The 22374-nt window shown below is 33.6% G+C and overlaps 2 protein-coding genes across 2 annotated transcripts in view; one reads left to right on the top strand and one right to left on the bottom strand.

Annotated features, from left to right (window-relative positions):
- The window catches only part of LOC142326414 (neural cell adhesion molecule 2-like), a 390692-nt gene that overhangs the window by 308025 nt on the left and 60293 nt on the right, over positions 1-22374 (top strand). The window lies entirely within an intron of this gene.
- Positions 1910-22374, bottom strand: part of LOC142326477 (uncharacterized) — a 28908-nt gene continuing 8443 nt past the window's right edge. The window contains exon 2 of the mRNA XM_075369051.1: positions 1910-2569. Coding sequence (XP_075225166.1) covers positions 2069-2569 — 501 coding nt within the window. The 3' untranslated portion in view covers positions 1910-2068. The remainder of the gene's footprint in view (positions 2570-22374) is intronic.

Below are 22374 nucleotides of genomic sequence, written 5' to 3'. Positions count from 1 at the left end.
AAATATAATTTGTTTACATCAAAAATTAATTTAAATGTCAGGAAAAGATTTGTGAAAGTGTATGTTTGGAGTATCGCTTTATATGGAAGTGAAACTTGGACAATCGGTGTATCAGAAAGAAAAGATTAGAAGCTTTTGAAATGCGGTTCTATAGGAGAATGTTAAAAATCAGATGGGTGGATAAAGTGACAAATGAAGAGGTATTGCGGCAAATATATGAAGAAAGAAGCATTTGGAAAAATATAGTTAAAAGAAGAGACAGACTTATAGGCCACATACTAAGGCATCCTGGAATAGTCGCTTTAATATTGGAAGGACAAGTAGAAGGAAAAAATTGCGTAGGCAGGCCACGTTTGGAATATGTACAACAAATTGTTAGGGATGTAGGATGTAAAGGGTATACTGAAATGAAACTACTAGCACTAGATAGGGAATTTTGGAGAGCTGCATCAAACCAGTCAAATGACTGAAGACAAAAAAAAAAAATTCTGTTGGGGGTTGCCATCTTTGCTAGTAGCGCTTTCAAGAGGAAAGTACTGGAATCAGTTCAAATGAGCCTCCACAAATCTAAAACTGTCTAAAGTGTTCTTTCTTTCATTTCATATATAAGTTAGTCAATGTACGTGAAACTTGAGAAATATTACATAGCTTTAAAACCCCGATATTCATTTTCCATAATTAGGAAATTAAAAACAACATAAAAGTGCTGTTAAATTCCCAGCTCAACAATTTTTTTTTTTATATCTTTTTAGTAATAAAAAGATTTAGGGTTATCAATTAACCTTAAATTTATGACTTTTCCGTCATGGATTCAAAACCAAAACCTCAAATTTTTGGTTTTAAAAATGTTTCCAACGATTTTTGTTAACATTATTTTTATAGTCGTGATGCAAATAAAATATCTTGAATGCAACTGTTGCTCACTGTACGAGGAAATGTTTTACTATTCAACCTGAATATTGGAATACTTAACCTTTTAACTGAATATTACCTGGATTTTGGTAAGCTTAGTATACTGATATGCAACCTTATATTTAGTAGAAAATAATGGGAAATCACTTCGCTTCTCAATTTTTTTTTTTTTATTAAGCATATTATGGGAAATTAAAAATTTGTATCGTCTTCAACCTTCTTTGAAACGGGATTCATTTCATCTCACTTACAGTTGTTATGTTTATTACATTTTTTTTTTTTAAACTTTTCTGTAATGTGTACGTTGCAGTCTTTCTTTTTCCTGTTTAGCCTTCGGTATTTACCGTTTAGATAATTCTTCAGAGGATGAATGAAGATGATATGTATGAGTGTAAATGAAGTGTAGTCTTGTACATTCTCAGTTCGACCGTTCCTGAAATGTGTGATTAACTGAAACCCAACCACCAAAGAACACCGGTATCCACGATCTAGTATTCAAATCCGTGTAAAAATAACTGGCTTTACTAGGACTTGAACGCTGTAACTCTCGACTTCCAAATCAGCTGATTTGGGAAGACGCGTTAACCACTAGACCAACCCGGTGGGTTACGTTGCAGTCTGTTCAACTAATAAACAAAAAGCAACTCCCTCCTCAGACCAATGAGATGATGATGTATATGACATGTAAATGACGTGTAGTCTTCTACAGACTCAGACCGATTATTCCTGAGATGTGTGGTTAATTGAACCCCGACCACCAAAGTACACCCGTATTTATTGTCTAATATTCCATTCCGTAAAAACAACGAACTTTTACTAGGATTTGAACCTGAGAACCTTCGACTTCGAAAATCAGCTGTTAAACAACTGATTCGTGACGACGAGTTAACCACTAGACCAGCCCCTGGGCGTTTATTACTTAATATGCATAAATTACTAATATTATTTAAATAAGTTAGTTCTTCACTTACTACAGTATCAGGTAAAAAAAAAAAAATTCTGTTTCAGTTGTTTGATTTTCTATTTTGTAGTAGTACTTGACGATTTATTGATAGTTTACCATAATTTTTCATAAACTGTATTATTATTTTTTTTAATAAAATATTACAAGATAAATGTGTAAATATATATTTAAGTGCTGTAAATCTGTTTATCCTTAATTCGAATCTTTTACACAAGAGTCTATCTTTGCCACCTCTTCTGTCTTTTTAGTAAACGCATAATCGTAACTCTTTTTAAAACACGTTGCTATATCACTGTTTTTCGTTTTTCTATATTCTAGTAGAAGAAGCGATAATTTATCTAAATCTGATATAGTTTTAACATTATCGCATAATTTTTTTGCTTCGTCAACTTTTTCATGTAATTTATCAAAACAGTTTTTACTGAGTGAAATTTTATCAAGTATATCTTTACTAACAGATTCTGTTTTTTCCACACACTTTGGGTGTTTCGATTCGACTTCTTCTTTCTTAACGAGTAATGCATTTGAAAAATCTGTAACACTCACATGTATTATACCTTTACTGATGTCTTTAAATTCTAAATCGAGTTCCTGTTTATAAAAATCTGCTAAAGTATTGAAATCATTTAATAAATCCTTTTCAAAACTTGTTATTGGTCTTTTACCTTCTTCACTGTTACCACTAGCCAGGATCTGAAATAATAAAAAATAAAAAAAAGTTAACGATAATATAATCTCAGTGTTAATATTATAAAAATATAAAAACCGATCAATTAAGTATAAAAATATGTATCTATTAAAAAACAGAATAAATACTTTTTTTTTTTTTTTTTTTTTTTTTGTCTTCAGTCATTTGACTGGTTTGATGCAGCTCTCCAAGATTCCCTATCTAGTGCTAGTCGTTTCATTTCAGTATACCCTCTACATCCTACATCCCTAACAATTTGTTTTACATATTCCAAACGTGGCCTGCCTACACAATTTTTCCCTTCTACCTGTCCTTCCAAAATTAAAGCGACTATTCCAGGATGCCTTAGTATGTGGCCTATAAGTCTGTCTCTTCTTTTAACTATATTTTTCCAAATGCTTCTTTCTTCATCTATTTGCCGCAATACCTCCTCATTTGTCACTTTATCCACCCATCTGATTTTTAACATTCTCCTATAGCACCACATTTCAAAAGCTTCTAACCTTTTCTTCTCAGATACTCCGATTGTCCAAGTTTCACTTCCATATAAAGCGACACTCCAAACATACACTTTCAAAAATCTTTTCCTGACATTTAAATTAATTTTTGATGTAAACAACTTATATTTCTTACTGAAGGCTCGTTTAGCTTGTGCTATTCGGCATTTTATATCGCTCCTGCTTCGTCCATCTTTAGTAATTCTACTTCCCAAATAACAAAATTCTTCTACCTCCATAATCTTTTCTCCTCCTATTTTCACATTCAGTGGTCCATCTTTGTTATTTCTACTACATTTCATTACTTTTGTTTTGTTCTTGTTTATTTTCATGCGATAGTTCTTGCGTAGGACTTCATCTATGCCGTTCATTGTTTCTTCTAAATCCTTTTTATTCTCGGCTAGAATTACTATATCATCAGCAAATCGAAGCATCTTTATCTTTTCACCTTGTACTGTTACTCCGAATCTAAATTGTTCTTTAACATCATTAACTGCTAGTTCCATGTAAAGATTAAAAAGTAACGGAGATAGAGAACATCCTTGTCGGACTCCCTTTCTTATTATGGCTTCTTTCTTATGTTCTTCAATTGCTACTGTTGCTGTTTGGTTCCTGTACATGTTAGCAATTGTTCTTCTATCTCTGTATTTGAACCCTAATTTTTTTAAAATGCTGAACATTTTATTCCAGTCTACGTTATCGAATGCCTTTTCTAGGTCTATAAACGCCAAGTATGTTGGTTTGTTTTTCTTTAATCTTCCTTCTACTATTAATCTGAGGCCTAAAATTGCTTCCCTTGTCCCTATACTTTTCCTGAAACCAAATTGGTCTTCTCCTAACACTTCCTCCACTCTCCTCTCAATTCTTCTGTATAGAATTCTAGTTAAGATTTTTGATGCATGACTAGTTAAACTAATTGTTCTGTATTCTTCACATTTATCTGCCCCTGATTTCTTTGGTATCATTACTATAACACTTTTTTTGAAGTCTGACGGAAATTCCCCTTTTTCATAAATATTACACACCAGTTTGTATAATCTATCAATCGCCTCCTCCCCTGCACTGCGCAGTAATTCTACAGGTATTCCGTCTATTCCAGGAGCCTTTCTGCCATTTAAATCTTTTAATGCTCTCTTAAATTCAGATCTCAGTATTGTTTCTCCCATTTCATCCTCCTCAACTTCCTCTTCTTCCTCTATAAAACCATTTTCTAATTCATTTCCTCCGTATAACTCTTCAATATATTCCACCCATCTATCGACTTTACCTTTCGTATTATATATAGGTGTACCATCTTTGTTTAACACATTATTAGATTTTAATTTATGTACCCCAAAATTTTCCTTAACTTTCCTGTATGCTCCGTCTATTTTACCAATGTTCATTTCTCTTTCCACTTCTGAACACTTTTCTTTAATCCACTCTTCTTTCGCCAGTTTGCACTTCCTGTTTATAGCATTTCTTAATTGCCGATAGTTCCTTTTACTTTCTTCATCACTAGCATTCTTATATTTTCTACGTTCATCCATCAGCTGCAATATATCGTCTGAAACCCAAGGTTTTCTACCAGTTCTCTTTATTCCGCCTAAGTTCGCTTCTGCTGATTTAAGAATTTCCTTTTTAACATTCTCCCATTCTTCTTCTACATTTTCTATCTTATCTTTTTTACTCAGACCTCTAGCGATGTCCTCCTCAAAAATCTTCTTTACCTCCTCTTCCTCAAGCTTCTCTAAATTCCACCGATTCATCTGACACCTTTTCTTCAGGTTTTTAAACCCCAATCTACATTTCATTATCACCAAATTATGGTCGCTATCAATGTCTGCTCCAGGGTAAGTTTTGCAGTCCACGAGTTGATTTCTAAATCTTTGCTTAACCATGATATAATCTATCTGATACCTTGCAGTATCGCCTGGCTTTTTCCAAGTGTATATTCTTCTATTATGATTTTTAAATTGGGTGTTGGCAATTACTAAATTATACTTCGTGCAAAACTCTATAAGTCGGTCCCCTCTTTCATTCCTTTTGCCCAGCCCGTATTCACCCACTATATTTCCTTCCTTGCCTTTTCCAATGCTTGCATTCCAATCTCCAACTATTATTAAATTTTCATCTCCTTTTACGTGTTTAATTGCTTCATCAATCTCTTCGTATACACATTCTACCTCATCATCATCATGGGCGCTTGTAGGCATATAGACGTTAACAATCGTTGTCGGTTTAGGTTTTGAATTTATCCTTATTACAATGACTCTATCGCTATGCGTCTTGAAATACTCCACTCTCCTCCCTATTTTCTTGTTCATCACGAAACCTACTCCTGCCTGCCCATTATTTGACGCTGAGTTAATTACTCTAAAGTCACCCGACCAAAAGTCGCCTTCCTCTTCCCACCGAACCTCACTAATTCCTACTATATCCACGTTTACCCTATCCATTTCCCTTTTTAAATTCTCTAGCCTACCAACCTTTTTTAAGCTTCTAACATTCCACGCTCCGACTCGTAGAATGTTATTTTTTTACTTTTCTGGTGACCCCTTCCTTAGTAGTCCCCACCCGGAGATCCGAACGGGGGACTATTTTACCTCCGGAATATTTTACCAAGGAAGGCGCCTCCATTATTGTTATGTGAAAATGCAGAGAGCCACATTTTCTTGGAAAAAAAAGCAGCTGTAGTTTTCCATTGCTTTCAGCTGCGCAGTACTCAAGAGGACTGAGTAATGTTGATACGGCCGTTTAAGTCGTCCTGACTCACGCCCCTAACAACTACTGAAAGAGCTGCTGCCCTCTTTCAGGAATCATTCCTTAGTCTGGCTCTCAACAGATACCTCTCCGATATGGTTGCACCTTCGGTCCAGCTACTCTGTATCCCTGAGCACTCAAGCCCCCTCACCAACGGCAAGGTCTCACGATTCATAGAGGAGGGAATAAATACTAAATATTGGATTTATGATTGTGGTATTCTGTAGATCGGTAATTCCTACAGAAGTACTGTAAATAGTAGATTATATTTAAATTTATTTTTCAAGTTTTTTTTCAGACTAGATGTATCCAATTTTTCATTTAGTAATGAAAAAAGAATTCTCTCTCTTATTCATGAAAATTAGAAGTTTTAAATTTTAAAATTTAGTATTCTTTTAAACTACTTATAAACTGATATTAATAAAATGAGAAGGTCCTCAATTTGAATCGAATATAAGCGTACATTTTATATATACTGAAATCTTACTTACAATCAAATTACATATTTCGATCATTTGTTTTTATTTTATAAAAAAAAAAATCCCTTTAAAGTAGGAATCTTGGAAAAATCCTCTGGGGGTTTCTTACAGATAAAATTAGTTCGATATTCAAAAAGTTTTTTATCAGAGAAAATTAGTCTTAAAACTTGAGGTAAATAAAACTTATGCACATTGCTTCATTCCAGATAAAATGATATTTTTCTCTTTTCATCTGATAATATTGTTTCTTTTGTTTTTTTCCTAATCTCGTTCTCGTAATAATTTCCAGTGATTCCGTTTTAATTTATTTAAAAATTATTAATTATTTATTAAATCTTCTTGAAATTCATTTTAAATATATATATATATTTATATACAGTACACCTAACTCAATGGATCGATTTTTCGGTTTAAAACTATTACTTGGTAGTTGCTGTAAAAACTTTCGGAGCTAGCTGTGAAAAATATTTCTCGTTTTGGTTAGGGTTGCTCTAGCTTAACATTTTTTTAACCCACCGGGTCGATCTAATGGTGAACTCTCGTCATCGCAAATCAGCTGTTTCGAAGTCGAGAGTTCTAAGGTTCAAATCTTAGTAAAGGCAGTAACTTTTATGCAGATTTGAATACTAGATCATGGATACCTGTGTTCTTCAGTGGCCGGGTTCAATCAACCCACACATCTTAGTAACGGTAGACCTGAGACTGTACAAGACTATACTACATCTACATTCGTACATATCATCCTCATTCATCCTGTGAAAAATACCTTACGGTGGTTCTGGAAGCTAAACACAAAAAGAGAGAGCCCAAAATGTTTTACGTAAAATCATTTTTTTTTCTGAACCCTTTAAATAACATAACTTATATTTTTAATTTAAACAATTTTATTCTTCTCTCGTTGGCGTTTTGGGATGTAATGGTTTTATACTGAAAAAAAATCGTTTCGAGGTAAGAGCATTCTCTGAATTTTATTTTTTTATTGTTTCACTGTTGAACAATTATTTAAGATGTACTATATAACAAGATACGAAAAACTTTTTTTTTAATTTTTACCCCTACTTAAAATTTTCGTGGGTTTCCTGGTACCATACCGAATGATAAATTGATTTGAGTTGGAAGATTTGGTAAATTTAATTTTTCTGTTTTACTATTAATAAATTCTTTAAGGTTTTCCATGCTTTATTAATACTCGTTGCGTGTGCGTCTTTGCGTTCTCGCGCTCATGTGTACTGTCAATAAATGTCAATACATAAAATCTTTTAATAACAGCCGTATATTAACAGATAACACATGTACAAAGTAATGAATGTTAAATAAATAAGTCATTTATTTGAATAACCTGAGAAAAGTAGTATTAAAAATAAGTCAACACGTGATTTGTATTATATGTGTTGCGATTCGTAAAATGTACATTTGTAAATAACATTTGTCTAACTTCATTATTCTGTATTCATTTGTATTCTGCAGTAATATTATATATGATTAAAAAATACACAGAAACGAAACAATCACGACAATTAAAGCCAATAAAGAACGTATTATTATAATATGACACAGCTTTCTGTGTTGATATAATGACGGTTATAAACTTGTTGAACTTGTTCTATACCATTAAAGGTTTGTGAAGTAAATACAATAAAAGTCACCTTAGAAATAATAGACGTGCCGATGAAAAATGCGGTTATAAAAGTATAATACTTTTTACATTTACATTAAATAAAGAACTACTAAAAATTACCGGTTTTTTTTTTAATAGTATTTAACGTTGTAAATTCTGAGCATTACTCTGAAGTTGGTCATCCTTCTATTTTGATTAATAAATTCATTTAATCTAGAATTATATGTTTTCTATCACATGACATAACATACTCATGAGAATTGCTGTAACTTTGCGATGGATTTTTTTTTCTTTGATTATTCAACTTTTCGTGAGTGTGGATCATTGGATACATACTTTATAGATAGTTACCCCCCCCCACCCAAAAAAAAATTCTTACTGTGAAATCGCGAGCATAGGAATATTACTTTGTTTAAAGTATGGAAATAATCGTATAATTATGGTAGTGCAACTACTTCCATTGAGAGTGCGGCCGAGGATAACGTAATGGAGATATTGCGTGAAAGATAGACGACTGAAAATGACGCAGCCTGGACAAAGAGATTAATCACAGACTTAGACATGTGGATGAAAAGGAAACATGGCGATATAAACTTTTATACGACACAACTGCACTACGGGCATGGAACGTTTGATCATTACTTCAATCGATTTGGCAGACGGTACTCTCCGTTCTGCATGTTTTGCGACAGAGAGGACGCAGCGGAGCACACCATATTTACGTGTACATAATGGCTTCTTTAGCGGACCCAAGCAGGTATCGATAGATTAAGATCCAAAAATCTGATATCCTTCATGCTGTCCTCGGAAAAGAACTGGAGAATCTTCGACACGTATGCTATGAAGGTGTTACGCGTTAAGGATGCTGAAGCGAGAGGCCGTGGACTTTGGCGTACGGAAGGGCGGACAGCTCCATCTATGAGGCCCGGTATGCTTAGGTGTGGCGGTTCAGATGAGCCGATGGAAACTTCGGGGCTAGCGTAAGTAAAATTAAGACCGAGACCCGGCCGTCTGCGGGGCCCTGGAACGACATAGTCGGGCCTGATTGTTAAGACCGAGACTCGGTCTCTGGGTGGACCAGTCGGGCCTGGTCACCCCTCCCGAGGATTAGAGGCAGGCAAAGTAAAGATCAAAAGATCCGACTGGAAGGGGGCCGAACTGCCGTGCCGGATTTACTGCCGGTGGGTTGGGAGGCTCCATTAAAATAAAAGGACACTTCCCTGGGCTGAGCTTTACTTAATTGTATGTCCGGCCTAGGGAAGTAGGGTGGAAAAAACTAGTTCCATTGATCTATTCGCTTTGTAATTAGTCACTTTTTAATGTTGATGCCACATTTCTAAATTGATTTCTGTTTTCTCCACTATTCAACGAAATTATTTTTCTACCATTCTCACAATTGTAATAGCATTTCTATCGTTCTACTCAAAAAAAAATGTGTATGACTATTACAAGGAATACTTTTCCAAACCATACGGTGATTTCTTCAATACTTTGCCGTAGTTACTGATGCATTTTATTACGATTATTTGGTGCTCAATAACGAAAATGTTATTAACCGCGTAAGAAACGTGATTCATAAATCATTAACAAATTAGAAATACGGTTTTCATTACTTTTATGATTCAAAAGCCTTATGTCATGCGTCCAGTGTTCCCTCTTACATAAATGAAAGAAAATTTATTGTCACGGTCTATTAGTGAACACATTTAAATGTTACAAAAAAAAAAAAAATGTTTATAATCCTCCGTTTTGATGGCTTGCTCACGTGTCTTAAAATTAATGTAAAAATAATTAATTAATCTAAGGCATTAATTAAAAAATATTGTTATTGTTGTCGTTTTCTGTGTTAAAAGAAAAAAAATTATTTTGAAAGTAGCATGATATTCGGTTTCTAAGAAATAATATTTTATCGCTGTTAATATCAGTTGCTCTAAATCAACAAGCCAAACCAACTGAAAAAGGAACTACCTATATTTATATCGCTGGACTCCGTTGACCGATTTTCTTCAAACTGTGTGAGCAAGTACAACCTTCGGGGATAAAATAATATGTTTGCAAAAATTGTATAAAGAGGTAGTGGTATTTTGGGCGAAATAAAATTTTAATTCATTATTGCTGCACTTTATCAACAAACCTTTCTTACAAAAGTTGAAGTTTTTATCAAGATCACAAATTACCAGAGTATTTTATTTAATATTCACCCGCCTCAACCCCGCCCCCAAAAAAAAACCTTACTTATATATATTTAGCTATACCTTGCTTCACAAAAGGAGTTAATGGGTGTTTTTTTGCATTTATATTTTCTGCATTAATCTATTTTCTACTTTACACCAGTGTTGAAAACTTTCCCCTATCACACTTCAATGATCTCTGGTAATATTTTTTAATTAGAACAAATGTTTAAAAAAATATTTTAAATTTAAATCCATCTCGCAAGAATCCCATTGCATTTAAAATGTAAAAATGTTAATTTTTTGAGTGACTTTACTGTATAGTATTACTTGAAAAAAAATTAGCTAAAAGTTTTCACTCACTTCTTTAAAAATTACAACAATGTTATTTATAATTATGGCTTTATCTATTGGCCGAGTAGATAGCGTCTCGGCATTTCGTGAGGAGGTGCCAGCTCGAATCCCGGTCAGGCATCTTTCCATACGCTACCAATTTCCACCGGGCTAATGACAATAATTGTTGATGCCCGCTCTTTCATAAAAAAAAAAAAACTTATAATTTTAATTATTTTTTAATAAAAAGGAATTATTTTATCATGAATATACAAATAGAGCTTAAAATGAACTGAATTCCGGATATGCCAGAAATATTTTTGAAAATTTTATAAACGTCTTGGAAATGTTGCTTAGGCGTTATTCGATATTAAATTCCAACGAAAGGTAATATTTTACAATCTCGTCTGATTCTAGATATTGTTTCTAATCTAGTAGTAAAAGGCATCGTAAAAATAAGAGAACAGTAGATTGATTGCACGAAAAAACGAATCTAATAGATGATAATTTTGAAATCTAGAATTAAGACTTTGGAAGAATGATTCCGTTAAATTCCCATAATCATACTTCATAAAAAAAGTAGCGACGAGTTCCATAACTTTCCCGACTTCGTAGAGGAGTCTCCCCATCCTATCAAAAAAAAAATTACTTTTTTGTATTCATAAAAAAAATATTACACCAATTTCTAACAATTAATTTACTATTGAATTACTGATAACTACTCTGAAGTTTGTATGTATGAAATATTTTGAGGAAGGTGTTACTTTTTGAAAAACTTTTTGTAAATATTATAAATGTTTAAGGAACAATAATTAAGTAAGGAAAACAGTTTGTCCTACTGAAATTTTCATCGGGATATAGTAATCCAACCGTTTTATTTCCTCTCCCTCCTTGATGTATTTAAGGAAAAGTTATTAACATCAATGTCCTATATAGAAGCAATCATAACAAATGTTAACTGTTTTCGTTAACACACTTCAGAAATAAAAAATGTACCTGAATTCTATACCTAAATGTACCTAACAGGTACATTTAGATACATTTAAATGTATCTAAATGTACCTGTTTCTTTTGAAAAATTCGATAAAATTAGCTTTATCATACGTATTTTAAACTGATATTATTTATTACGACATAATAAAATTAGTGAAAATTAACACTGATTTGAATTATTTGAAAGAAAAGAAAGACTCCTCCTACTTCTGCATCTTTCCACCTTCTTGACAGATTCTTTTTAATTTAATCGAAGCCTTTATATGGAATTTATTCTACCAGTTTTCAAGTTTCTACGGCTACCCGTTCATGAGATATTAAATAAAGTGAAACCCTATACCTAAAACAGACACATTTTATCTGGATTTCGATGATTTGCAATAAACAAACATTTCGAGATTTATTTTCGATACGGTAGTAATATTTTTCCTAAATTATATTGTTTAATAGTAATAAATATAAAATCATATAGACTAACAATTATACAAGTGTATCAGTATGTTCGAATAAATTAATAAAACTTTATCCAATTAATGAAAACAACAAAAATAGTGCTCTGAGGTAGATAATCCGGAACACAACATCTATGTTCCACGTCCAGGGCGGCAACAGCTGCCCTGGACCTTTGTACATCACATATAGCTGGCTAACGGGGTCCCGAGTAAATTCCTCGGTTATGCTTTGATAAGATTGACCTGGTTCCAACTTCAGGTCACTAAACGGACTGGATTTTTGGCTACCTGCAGGAAATGGAATAACAAACGATTTTGGAAATGGATTTATACCACTCTTAGAGCTGGCGATGTGGCGGCCAGGGTCAATGTTATTGCAGGTGTAACGGAGACCCTTCCGTTGTCCACATGCCCCCTGCGATGGCAAGCATGTAGCAATGGTGCCCATGTATGTCGGTGCATGGGAGCTCTGAAAGCTTCGGTGAGTAGGAGCCTGGAGTCAGTGCAGAGACTGCGCATCCGCTCTCTGCCAGGACATATGCCGGTTCCACCGGAGTACCGGATCGGACCTCCAAGGTTAGTAGCCCTGGAGTGGGGGTGTACCCCGGCGGCTAGCCTTGCTACAGAAGGGATCAATGTTCATGAATTTTCCTGAACAAACCAACGTGGCAGAGGGTGCACGTAAACACCCTCGTTTAGAAACCGCCGATTCGCCACAAGCGAAGAGGAAAAAAAGTAAGGAGAGTGACAAGATTAGAAAAGATGCTGATAAAATCAGTAAAGATTTGAGAAAGACTTTGTTTGGAAATAATGTTCCCAAACCAAGATTTTTGGTCATTACAAAAGAGAATGGTAACTTCCAAAAGGTAAGTCCATTCTTAATTGCTAGAGAGATTACAAATTGTGCTGGTGGTCCTGTCAAGGAAATCCGTAAGACGTTTAACGGATTACATGTCGAAACTATAAACGACATGCAAAGCCAGAAAGTCCAGGCGTTGAAGAAGATCGGTGAATTTGCGGTTACTGTCCGACCGCATAGTACACTTAATTCATCTAGAGGAGTTGTTGTTTGCCGTGATCTTCTTAACTGTACTGAAGAAGAAATAGTGCAGGAAATGTCTAGTCAGGGAGTGACACATTGTCGCAGACTTTCTATGAGACGAAATGGTGAGATTCTTCCTTCGGCCTCTCATGTTTTGACATTCAATAGGCCAAGTCTTCCTGAAAAGGTACGAGCTGGCATCCATCGGCTAGATGTACGGGCATTTATTCCGCAGCCGATGAGATGTTTTAGATGTCAGCGTTTCGGACACACTCCAGCTAGATGTGAAGCGCAGGAAATTTGTATATGCGGAACGAAGATACATGAGGGTGATCCATGTAAAGACCCTCCAGTCTGCATTAATTGTAAAGGGCACCATAACTGTCGATCCAGGAACTGCCCGGTATGCAAATCAGAAACAGCCATTCAGGAGGTTAAAACGCTTCAAAAAGTCAGCTACCCTGAAGCGAAGAAGATTGTAAACCTACGTACACCTAGACCATCGACTACATACGCAGAAGCAGCTGCTGCTCCCCCCACACCTAAAATCAACGTGGAGCAGTTGCTTAATACGATGGCACCAAGTCTCGCGACAATGATAGAAAGAATCATCGATTCCAAGATCGAGTCGACTCATCAGATACAACAAAGAAAACATGAGAAGGCTCATTCCCGGACTGACGTCGCCGACAGAAGACCCGTACCAGCGCAGTTTAAAAAACCGGCAAAATCTTCGATTATAACTCCAGCAATAGACGTAATGAAGAAAAATCTTGATTTATCCGACAAAGATCTAAAGATCACCCCGACGACGAGTCACATAGCTAAGGATACTGTGACAAGAGTACAGGAAAAATCTGCGTCAACCAAAATGGAGGTGCAAGTAACTATCGAAAAAGCACCGGACACAGACGATATTAAAACCGTACCTACAGAGGCCCCAAAAGCTCAGAGAACAACTGTGGCGAGAGCATCTGTATCAGCCGGCCCAAGCACAGCCTTAGACATTGAATCAAGTTCATCAGCCGCCGAAAGTGCATCGGTTGCAAGTTTAGACTCAATTGCAACGATGCTCACAGCACCATTGAAGCTTTCATCACCTGATGTAAGCCGGCGAACGTCATTGGCGTCAGAAAGAGAAGACGATGCCATGTCCGAAGCCTCAGACACTCTGTCGTCGGAAGTTGAGGCCGTTCGCAGAATGGAAAAACGTAAGAAAGGATGGCCGAAAGGAAAGCCTAGGCGGTAATTTGTTGGATTTTAAATTAGAAGATTGAAATTTTGATCACTTATTTTCTTCATGGAAACATGAATTAAAGAACCTTTTTTTTTATTTTTTTTTTTGAAGTGGGATGGGGCTAATGACCAAAGTAGTCGATGCCCCTAAAAACCTCAAAAAAAAAAAAAAAAATAGTAAAATATATTTTCTTTAATGAAATTAGTTATATACTTATCATCTTTCTGAATTCATATAAACTAATTTAATATTTTTTTTATTTTATGCAAATATTTGTTTATGTAATACCAGCTAACATAGTAACAGCGCATTGACGATGTCACCAGTACTCTACAGAGATGCCAAGCATCTGTTCGCAGTCTGGCGTGTAAGTGTAAATGTACTGGTAAACGTGTAGTCTTGTACCGACTCATGCGGACTACTCCTGAGGCTTGTGGTCTAAATCTGTTTTCATACATTTAAATTTACGTTTATACATTTAGGATAAATATTTGCAAATAATGTATATTTTATTATCGATTAATTAATTGTAATACTCTAATGAAAACAAAAATTATTAAAATTTAAAATTATTTAAAAACGACTTATTTGAAAAAAGAAACAGTTTTGATATATTTTCAATTAATTTTTTGAGGGAATCTTCAATTAAATTGGCTAAATACTACATCTGTATGTATATATATATATATCTGTGTATACGCGTACTTATGCATACACGGAATAAGGTTTGCTTTTCAAAAACAAGCATATCTTATTAAAAAATTTTCAACGTGGTTATAGATAAAAACGTTTTATTACCCAGTGTCAGTGTTATTTTCCAGTGTTTGAGAAATACCGGGTGATTCAAAAAGGATTTCAAAACTTAAAAATCATATCACTTTATTTAGATAACTTACATATTCGGTTATGTATAAAAGGCTCATTTCATAGCAAAACATCAAATTTTGATTCACTTAGTTCATTTGTACCGAATTCAGCCACCAACGCTGTCAACAATTTTGTTAAAAATTGATACATTTACTGCTGGGGAATGTGCTCGCTTTGTGTTTTGGTATAACGATTTGCAGTCAGCAAGGTTGCAGTTCAACGTGATTTTCGTAAAGAGTACGAAAATCACGTTGGCACCAATCCTTCATTGAGACAAGTTGTTTTGTTAAACATATAGAATCGCCAGCATACCCACGCGTCCTGAAGCTGCTGTGGAACAACACAAAGAAAGCTTTGCACGTAATCCGAAGAAATCAAGTCGACGTGTGTCATGTGAAACTGGCTTTCATAATCGACTGTTTGACGTGTACTACGTAAACGATTGCACTTGAAGCCATACAAATTAACCATGATTCAACACATTACAGATCACAACAAAGTCGCTCGGCTGCAGGAAATGATGGATAGAATTGCAGACAACGGTACATTTTTAGACGATGTAATTTTTAGTGATAAGTCGTTTCACATCAGGCAAGGTGAACACAACCACCGAGTATGGGTTAGAGAAAACTCTCATGAAAATTTGCAGCACATTCGTGATAGCCTTAAGATAGCCTAAGAAAATAAAGGCTGTACGTCTCGTTCTTCTTCGAGGTGGGAACTGCAAATGGTATCGTTTATCTGGATATGCTTTAAAATTTTATAATTCCTCAGTTAGACGATGTTGACCAAAATGGACGCCATTACTATCAATAAGACGGGACACCACCTCACAATCGCCTAGAAGTCCGTAATTTTCGTGATACTCCCAGATCAATGGTGGATCGGTTGCAAAAGTCCAGTGCATGGCTACTTCGCTCCCCATATTTGACTCTGCAAGAGTCTTTTCTTATGGAGTTCATTAATGACCGGGTTTATATACTCCCCTTGCCTGCCGATCTTGTTGAGCCAAGACTTCGAATTTAACCCGCAGCTGCCGAGGTAGCACCCGACTTGCTGGCTACTGTCTGGAATGAAATCGGCTTTCAGATGGTATATATTTCACATTACAAATTGAAGCCACATCGAACCAAAGAAGTTTGAGTGACAAAGGCTTGTGATCTTACATGAAATGGAACCTTAGCCGAATCTATCAGTTATTTCACTAAATTTTTGTATGCTTTTAAAGTTTCTGAAGTTTTGTTTTAATCCCCCGGTATTTTACATTCCTTAGTTAACAAAAATATTCCATTTTAAGTTTTTTTGTGACCTCAGTAAAGTATTCGATTTCAATAATTCCAATGATTTTATTGATGAAATAATTTAGTAGCTATGATATCAAAGGAGCTGCTTATAATTGGTTGAAGTCATACCTTTACGATCGTAAACAACTAGTTGAAATTTTATCTTTCTATTAGAATGTACTTTTAAAATTTAGGTCCTCACTTCAAAAAGTAGAACGCAGAGTGCCTCAGAGAAGTGTTTTCGATTACTTGCATGTTTTTTACTTCCTTGTACAAAGTAAAGGAAGTATTGTGATCGCGAAAAATTTCGGTTTTCACATTTCAACCAAATTTCATCCAAATTTTTTGGATTTTTGACTTTTCCTTAACTGTAATAATAAGTTCTTGTTGAGAACTTTTCAACGATAAGTGTTAGTTATTTCATTGTTTCCAGAGTTACAACCATATGAAATTTTAATTAGTGAAATAATTGGATCTTACAAGGGGAAGGCATATCGGTTCAAATCCAACTTCACCTCCTTTTTTAAATTTTTTTATTTTAGTTTAAATATATTGATTTATTAATTATTAACTTCTGATTGTAAATAAAATGTTTACAATAAATTATTATTCAATAATAATAATTAAAAAAAAAATATCAGAAGTTATTAATGAAATAAAATTTTATGTACTTTTCATTTAAAAAAAAAAAATTGTATATGTAATTTAATAGACGTATAAGGAAGTCATGTGATGTCCACATCAGATTTTTCGTTCATGTGGTTGGAGATTTTGGGAGTGAGGGGTGGTCCGAGATGTAAGAATTTCTTTCTAAATAAGATTAATTTTTTGTAAAACTTATTATTCTAGTACTTAATACATTTTCAGTATACTCTCATTTTGGTTTTACATGCACTCTTAATATTTTTAAAACATCTTTCATATGAGAGAGCCACATACAATCTGAGGACTGGTTCTACCAAGTAGACCCCAACTTTATCCAATGTGGAATGGAATGGAATGCAAAGTTGGCAGGAGTCTATTACTCCCTACTTTATCGCAGAACCTGGACAGAGTCCCTTGCTGCTGGATCATTCTAATCGGGCTTGTTTTTTAAAAGGTTATTTTTTTAATCTCGGATCTAATTTTTCAATTTTTGTCTATTATTATTTTAGTGAATTTAAGACGGATTTAATTGCATTCCAATCCGTTGTTAAACCAGCGTTATCGAACCCATTTCATGGGCCGACCGCGGAAGGCTAGGCTTATAAATCCTGTCCTCCCGACGTAATTCCCCTTCAGATCGTCCACTGAAGTCCTTTCGGTGCTAACTCTTAATAGGCTAGCAGGAATACGCCACAACGGGGCACTAGCTATAAGGAGGGAGCAATGCGTCCCCTTTTCCGGAGTAGTCGCAATTGCTGGGTTATTTTATCTTATTGTTAGTTTTGAAAAGGAGAGGATGTTTAGAAGCTCTTCATCCGCTTCTGGTATGGCTACCCTTCAGGACGCATCTCTGCTGGTTATCCAATGTCTGTCCTTGTTCTGTATATATGGTCATACAGAAAGCTGGGGGCATAGTAAATTATCTCCTCTGAAATGATGATTGAATCTATTGGTGAAAGATAAATTCTATGGAATAGCATCCTTTGCCCACTATTAACACCAGTTATTATTTCAAAGTCCGAAATCATAAGATTTCATTTAAAAAGAAATTGGCGAAATCTGCCCTGTGGTTGGAGCTAGGGGGGGCTTTTAAATATAATAATAATATAGAAAATGTATTTTCTGTTTTATTTTTGCTCTACTACTTTCATGGATTAACTTGCATTATATATTTTCATAAATAAAATAAAATAATAGAGTAGTATATTAAATAAAATAATAGGCGCGCGTGTGTTGTGTTTTTGTAATATAATGTATATATATATATATTTCTTTGGTAAGAAAAAATAGGTTAATAAGAGTTACGAGTATAATACTCGTTATAAGTAATGCACCGCAATTTTTTATTCTAGCTTGTACAAAATAAATTTTAGAAGTATAAAATGGTAAATTACCCCCTAGGTGCAGACTTCGTTCGTTTACAAAATATAACGTCTTATTTATGTTACCGTTCTCTGTTTTTCTTCGGCTGTTACTAAACGCAACATCGTTAAAAATGTATAAATCTTTTCGATTTAGTATATACGATATTCTATACTTTTAGTGATTTTATATAACCGAAATGTTAAAATAAAGATTAAATGAGTATTTTATTATCAAACACAAATATATTGTTTATCTGATAATTGCTATTTTTTTTTTTTTTTTTTTTTTTTTTTTTTTTTTTTTTTTTTATTGCGATTAAAATATGAATATATATATATATATATATATATTATTCCAGTTAAGGTATATTTTTAAATTTTTGACTGCATATTTACATTATTTTTAATTTATCGATCTTAAAATTTCATCTTATTGAAGTTGGCATGAGATTAAAACCGAGGTAGCTGAATGTTTTAACTGAAAATTAATTAAACAGTATATTAAATAATAGTTATATTATAAAATTGATTAAGAAGAGGGAGAAGAAGAAGATGAAGAAGAAGGAAGACCCACCACTCGTCTCAACATCACGGACTGGAGTCCGGAACAGAGCCCAGCAGAGATGCGTCCTGAAGGGCAGCCATACCAGAAGAGCTTCTACACAACCTCTCCTTTTCAAAACTTACAAGAAAGATAAAATAACCCAGCAATTGCGACTCCTCCGGAAAAGGGGACGCATTGCTCTTTCCTTATAGCTAGTGCCCCGTTGTGGCGTATTCCTGCTAGCCTATTAAGATTTAGCACCGAAAGGACTTCAGTGGACGGTCTGAAGGGGAATTACGTCGGGAGGACAGGTTTTATAAGCCTAGCCTTCCGCGGTCGGCCCATGAAATGGTTTCGATAACTCTGGTTCAACAACGGATTGGAATGCAATTAAATCCGTCTTAAAATACTAAATAATAATAAAGAAAACTTGAAAAAATTAGACCCGCTAACTAAAAATAAACCTCAAAAACACGCCCGATAGAATCACCCAGCAGCAAGGGACTCTGTCCAGGTTCTGCGATAAAGTAGGGAGTAATAAACTCCCGCCAACTTTGCATTCCATTCCATAAAATTGATTAGATAAAAATATCTACCTTTTAACTCATCCGTTTTAGTCCAAAATTTTCTGTTTTACAACAAAAATGGATTTTTAATTTTAAACATTTATTCGCTTTTTACGGACTCTAATTATATAACTTTTCTAAATTAAATTCTCCACAAATTTTTTCTAAAAATAGGCATCAACAGCTTTGGTTAATACCCCGGTGGAAATTGGTAGAATATTAAAAGATGTCTTGCCTGACCGGGATTCGAACCTGGGACTGAGATGTTACCTTCTTAGCTAAGGAAAACTTATCAAATTTTATTTTTTTGTTTGTAGTTTAACAAAATAGATTTATACTAACTTTTAAAGAAATATGTTTTACGATTTTAAGTATGGTTTTTATAACAATTTTCTCAGAAACTACTGGTGATTCAGTTTTTGAACCATCTTTTTTTTTTTCAATTTTTCATATAATATTGCATATAAATTCTTGCTCGATAATTTGCATCGGTTGAGTTTTAGTAAAAGATTATTTGACCTATAAACCAGAAATATAGGGAAAGTTTTGACAAGCTATAACTTGAAAAAAAATGTTTCCCGACCTATGTTTACGTAAATTATTTTATTAATTTTATGAGAGGTATACTCTGTAAGTGTGATATTTATTGCTTATAAGACGAGTTTGTGGAGGAAGTGGTTGTGTTTGTGTGTGTATGTGTATGTGTATGCACGTTTGCGCACACACACTAAAAGGTAAACATCATTTCCAAAAATTTTAAATTTCTTTATTTTTACGTAAAGGTTAAGAATTACTAGGCCCGGCTTTAATCTATACGCATTCTTCTTAATAATTACAATTATGAATGACAATTCTCCTCAGCGTAATTATATTGTATATCGTAGGCCTAGCCAGCTTTCTTAACAGACTTACAGAGAATTTACAAAGTTTATAATTATATTTTCTGTTTTATTTACATAGTTTATTAATAATATAATTAATTTATTATATTTATAATTATTTTAATCAAACAGCGTGGTCAAACCTCTGTTAACATTTGTGTATGCTTAAACGTAATATGTGCGGATAATCATTAGGCGTAATCAGGCTTAAACAGCTATTAAGCAGCGCAGGATAGAAATACATAGAATTGCTAGATAGGTTCACAGATCCCCACCAAATCATACTTATCTTACCTCTACTGTAACGAAAGTATGAACCGAACAGAGTTCTGTATATATATGTATATACAGAACTCTAAGTGGTGAAAAAAAGGCATCGCAGATAATAAAAAGGATCAAAATCGGTGAAAACAAACGATTTATCAAGGATACGATTATATTCTTAAAAAAAGAACTGTACCCAGACCTATATATTTCTTTATCGACGAATTATAATTTTTTTTTAATCGGCAATCTTTTTGTAATAAAATAACGTTTTATTGTAATTACCATAAGATTATTGCAATTAATAAATAATGTAATATAAAATGTTATTCTCTTCTATTATCCTGTCTGAGAACGCAGGAACACCCAAAAAATAAAAAAGTATTGTTAAGACTTCCTCCGGGCACTCCCATCTAGATCATAACCCATCAGGAGATCGCGTCATTTTTCGAACATGAGAATAACAAATTGTAGATGAATAATTTTGTATTAATCGGCTTTTGTACGGAATAATACCTTAAAACACTCCCTTGTAAAATTGGCCCTGTTTACCTGTCGGAGATTTCGAATAAAATAGGGTGTAAAGTTTATATTACATAAATGTAGATCTAATTTTTCATAATGATATATCGATTTTAATACGTAATCTCAGTAATATTGTAATTAGAATTTTTTTTTAATTTTTTTGTGATGAAATAATTCAGTATAGAATTAAACATAAGTCTTATTATTAAAATATTGGTGTGAATAATTGTACTGAATTAGTTAATAGATTACTGTATATTTCAATAAGGATTGTCGGTTCTATCAGTTTGAGTAAAATACCGTTGTTTAAATATGTTATACAGGCTTAAATTTATTTTATAGTTTAAAACAAAATCAAATTGGATTAAAAGTATAAAAAAACCGCTGGTGCGTAAAATTTATTCAAAACTGATGTAAAATAACAATGGAAATCCTGATTGTAATATTAATTAAAATTCACTATGTGCCCGTTTAAGCACATAAATGTAGTACATACAAGTAACTTATGAGTGTTTTTTATTTGTAAATACATTTTCAGAAAATCATATTTATATAATGCCTTTTGTTTGTTGTACCCTACATGTTCCTTTCATTAACATTCTAATTCCATTCGTATTATTTTGCCAACACATTTCTGATTGTTTTAGTTCTTAGCAGATTTAATTCGTTTTATTATTTATTTTTCAATAACAAAGAAAAGTCTTCGTTAGTATAATTGAAACTGTTAATTTTACAAAATTAATATTTATTTTCTAAAAATTAATAAATTTTTATATCAATGAAGAAAAATGTTGATAAAACATTCAAAATTTTAGATCTTCCATACGTCTTTAGTTAAACTTTGTATCAAATCTCTTTCATTGTTGATTTAAATAATATTATGTTAAATGTTTAAACCAAGTATTGAAATTTAACCGTAGATTTTTTCTTCCTCAATGATTTTTTTTTATATTAAAATATATATTTTTATCGACGAAGTATACATTTTTTGTAGTTGCCAGTTTTTTTTAATAAAATAAAGTTTTATTGAAAATATTATTATCATTTGCTATCCTAGATGAGGACGCAGGAACACCCAAAAAATAAATGGAAACGCTACGTTAAGTAGCAGAAAAGACCAGACTACAGATCACTTGCTACAAAACAGATATGATGATTCAAGACGAGTAAGACCTAATACAATTACTAAGTATCAAATACGAGAAGATGAAAATCTTATGGAGAATAGTCGAAATATTAACACAGACTGGCCTACCGATAGAATTACTGAAAGAAAGAGCAAGAAAGTTGGATTTACTATGGTCGCA

The sequence above is a fragment of the Lycorma delicatula genome, chromosome 6, assembly GCF_047948215.1.
Source record: "Lycorma delicatula isolate Av1 chromosome 6, ASM4794821v1, whole genome shotgun sequence".
NCBI classification, from domain to species: domain Eukaryota; kingdom Metazoa; phylum Arthropoda; class Insecta; order Hemiptera; family Fulgoridae; genus Lycorma; species Lycorma delicatula.
This window is presented reverse-complemented; position numbering and strand designations above follow the sequence as displayed.